Raw genomic sequence first — 4,085 nt, 5'->3', positions numbered from 1 at the left:
AGCGGAGGCGTAAAAAAAAAAAAAACGGTCTGTTTGCACCATCTTGTGGTCAAAACGCTGTAGTTCAATACTGCTACAATACATGTCATGTTGTACCTTAAATCTGATATTGTTGCTTATGAGGATATTGCCCTTCATGAACTCCTTCTCATTGTCTCTGTTCTCGGTGACGACGGGGAAAGCGTGATAGACGGTGGTCCTCAGGATGCTGACCAGAGACTGGATACGGGTGTGAGGATACACATACGTCAGGTTGGGCTCCATGATGTCGCTGGCCGTTAATCTAACAGAGAGATCAAGAGAAATTAGTGGTAAAAAATACAAGAACTACAGTATCTGGAAACTTAAAAGTATGGATATCATTGCATTATATATATAAAAAAAATGTTCCAAAGAACTCGCATTAGATGACAAATAATGCTATGAAACGGAGACATTTTTAAGTGTAACTTAATATTCAAACACTTCTGGGCCACAAACTGTGGCCCATAAATTAAAATGGTCTCACTTGTCCATCTCGACCTCTGTTTCCCACTCCAGCAGTGGGACTCCCTTCAGGTGAATATGAATATCATATATTCCCTTATTAAAGAAATCTCCTGTCCACTTGGCCACCTGACAAAACACACAGTGCCAGTAAGTAGTGTACATTGAAGTTGTATTTTTTACATCATTAAACTCTAATTATGCTATATTAGGAGGACATTCATAAAGGATGTAGTCTGATATAATTAAAATTAGTGCTGGGCAACGATTAATCGCATCCACAATAAAAGTTTTTGTTTACATAATATATGTGTGTGTACTGTGTATATTTATTATGTATATATAAAGGTATACACACTCATACAGTACATATTTAGAAAATATTTACATGTATTTATTTATATTTGTATAACTTATTATATATAAATATTTAATATAAAAATATAACAATTTTCTTAAATATATACACATGCATGTGTGTGTATTTATATATACATAATAAATATACAAAAAAAAACAACAGGTATCAGAACTTGATTTGTGAATTTGTTTTCCTACCATCAGTGTTATCATAATGGGAAGTCCGTATGTGATCTCATTGGTGGATTCAATTAAGATGACTGTCAGGCTGATGGTCATTCTGACCACACCTCCTAGAAAGGCAGCTGCTCCAATCAAGGCAAAGGTCCCCGAATATATTTGCATGTGGAAGTTACTGCAATTGCACACATGAAAAACAACATAAGTGTAGGCTAAGAAATTATGATGCATAAGACACAATAAATACGTGTGTCCTGTTCCAACGGATGCCCTTGGTACTTCTTAAGAGATTGTAAACAGGAATAAATCTTACATCTTGAGGACATTGGCCACTAGGCGCCCAAGTGAAGCTCCACAGAGAAGAGACGGGACAAACAGACCACTGGGGACGGACACACCGTATGTCCAACAGCTCAGAAAAAAATACAGCACAAAGAACAGCAAGAGTGTGACGGGACTGAAGGTAGCTGTCAACAAAACCACACAAAGGAGGGAGAAAGAGACAGAAAAAGATGAGAAAATAAAGAGGTATAGTGATATGCACTTCTCAGAAACAATTTCTACAGAGAACAACACCATAGAGGTACAGGCAGGCTGTTTAATCAAACTTCATTTTCATGACTATGAAAACAAGATAAAAGTGATTATTCCATTTTGTCTTGTGTTATAAATCCAGCATGCCCTTTTCCTGTAAAGTACAGTGATTTCATAAATGAATAGTTTTCAGTAAGTTGTGGTAGGGGCACTGCAATTGATCTTACTTATTTTGATCTAATTTAATTAAGTGCGTGTGTGTGTACAAGATTTCTTTAAAGTTGTTCATTTGTAAAAGTGTTTACGTTTTAAAAGCTGTCTGTAAGCTCGATTACACAGTTCAGTGTCTGTCCAGAAATTAAACGTGTGTGTGTGTGTGTGTGTGTTTGAGTGTGCATGTTTATGTGGTTTATGAGGACACAAATTTGTATAATGACATGGGTATGACAACGAGAAGGTGATTTATGAGGACATTTTCAGTGTCCCTGTAATTCAAAAGGCTTATAAATAATTCAGAATGAGTTTTTTTGAAAATCTAAAAATGCAGAAAGTTTCCTGCAAGGGGTAGGTTTAGGTGTAGGGCGACAAAAAACACGGTTTGTACAGTATAAAAACCATTACGCCTATGGAGAGTCCCCGTAAACCATAAAAACAAACATGTGTGTGTGTTTGTGTGCGTGTGTATATATATTATAATTTATATACATATATATTTTTTTGTTTGTTTCTTTTTAGAAAAAGACAATTCCGTTTTTTTGGGGTAAAGTTTAAGGCATAAAGCTATATATTCTGAAATGCCTATGAAGAACCCAAGTTGCAGGAGAAAAGGGGGCAGTACAATCAACAAAAGCAAAATATGCTGTCGCGTGTGAATTAACACAAACAGATCATAAACACAGTAATTGTCTTACCGTTCTGGTGGAAGAGCTGGTGGATTGCCACCTCTTGAGGGTTGAAGAACAGGGTTGCCATGTCATTATATGTGTTGTTGTAGCAGAAGAAGCGTCGTATGGTTGAGTTCACCTCCTCATTTACAGACCCCTACACAGCAAACCATTACTGCACTTACGGACTGTCTGATGCATAATGCACACATAAACTACAACTTTATCAGGGATGGCAAGTTCTAATTTTATGAGAACAAGCTGCAGTGTGGACCAGGATGCATATCTTATATGCCTATATAGCAACCTATATCCTATATATAGGTTGCTATATAGGTATATAATGTGTGTATATCCTATATATCAGCAGTTGAATAGCGTGCTACTGTTATTTCATCTCAGCAAGTTATATTTACTTACAATGATCTGTACTTAATGCATTGCACTTAACATTTGTGAAACTTAAATCAGTATCATTGCTACCCAATGACATGTAACCCACCTTTAAATGACACATAAAATAAACTAACTATGATCGGTCATTGTATATGTCCGTCAAATGGTCTCTTCCTATATAACGGAGCTGTTCTTGGCCATATTGAGGACCAGACTGTACTGCTGTAGAACTCCTGACTATCAGCACATAGAAATCATATATTAAAAAAAAACCAGCAAAAGAGAGAAACAGAGAAATATAGGGGTAAAGGAAAGAATGAAAGACTGAAGTTAAAGGAGAGGAAGGAAGCTGGTCTGAGACTGACCTGTGTTGATGTGTTGTTATTGGTGGAGACTAAATCTCGACACTCCCCCAGAGTCACTGACGCTACGAAGATCACGAGTGTGGTCACCATACACACCAGCAGACTCTCCAGCAGCCTGCCAGTCAAACAAATACAGCGTCAGACAGCTACTCTCCTGTTATCGGAGCACTTCACTTCTCCAGTTGTTTTGAGTAGTGCGGTTCAATACGAATCCATATAATTGAGATCTCTCTCGGGTACCTGATGAATCTTGCTTTGGGGTGAACGTTTCTCATGCGGTACTTTGCGAGGCGTTTGTTGATGCAGTTGAAGAGAGCGCCGAGCAAACCACCTGCCACCCCCATCAACACAAAAAACGCCAAATCTACTGCCGTCCACAAATGACACGTCTTATCTCCGTCTACACACTGCAGAAAGCAAAGAAAAATAGGTTAACACCACACACCCAACTGATTTGTTTTTCCCAATAATTCCTGGATTACTTCGAAGTCCACACAAAACCCATTCACAAGTGACCGAATGTGGAGACTGAAAGTTAAGTTCACCGTCAATATCATGTTCATTTACCCCAATAGTTTTCATTCATTTTAATTATCACTGTAATGTGTATCACATTAATTAACTTTATATTACTGCTTTAACTATTTATTTGAAAAATGTTGCATTTCCTATAATAGAAGGCTAAAATAATAATGAATAAACTGCATTTTGACATTGGTAAACTATAATCAATAAACATAAAATAAACATTTTATAAACATTGGCCTAGTTGACATCAGGAGAAAATAATATATATATATATATTATATACACTGAACAAAATTATAAACGCAACACTTTTGTTTTTGCCCCCATTTTTCATGAGCTGAACTCAAAGATC

The 4,085-nt window shown here is 36.8% G+C and overlaps 1 protein-coding gene across 1 annotated transcript in view; it reads right to left on the bottom strand.

Annotated features, from left to right (window-relative positions):
* Window positions 1-4,085, bottom strand: part of LOC107748979 (chloride transport protein 6-like) — a 19,491-nt gene that overhangs the window by 5,394 nt on the left and 10,012 nt on the right. Inside the window, exons 12-18 of the mRNA XM_016564017.1 lie at window positions 3,446-3,612; window positions 3,206-3,320; window positions 2,472-2,601; window positions 1,340-1,493; window positions 1,045-1,201; window positions 509-615; window positions 38-283 (exon numbers count right to left, since the gene is read on the bottom strand). Of these exons, the coding sequence (XP_016419503.1) occupies window positions 38-283; window positions 509-615; window positions 1,045-1,201; window positions 1,340-1,493; window positions 2,472-2,601; window positions 3,206-3,320; window positions 3,446-3,612 (1,076 nt within the window). The remainder of the gene's footprint in view (window positions 1-37; window positions 284-508; window positions 616-1,044; window positions 1,202-1,339; window positions 1,494-2,471; window positions 2,602-3,205; window positions 3,321-3,445; window positions 3,613-4,085) is intronic.

Source organism: Sinocyclocheilus rhinocerous, unplaced genomic scaffold, assembly GCF_001515625.1.
Source record: "Sinocyclocheilus rhinocerous isolate Xijiao unplaced genomic scaffold, SAMN03320098_v1.1 scaffold470, whole genome shotgun sequence".
Lineage (NCBI taxonomy): Eukaryota > Metazoa > Chordata > Actinopteri > Cypriniformes > Cyprinidae > Sinocyclocheilus > Sinocyclocheilus rhinocerous.
The sequence above is the reverse complement of the archived record's forward strand: the minus strand, read 5'-3'. Positions and strand labels throughout refer to the sequence as shown.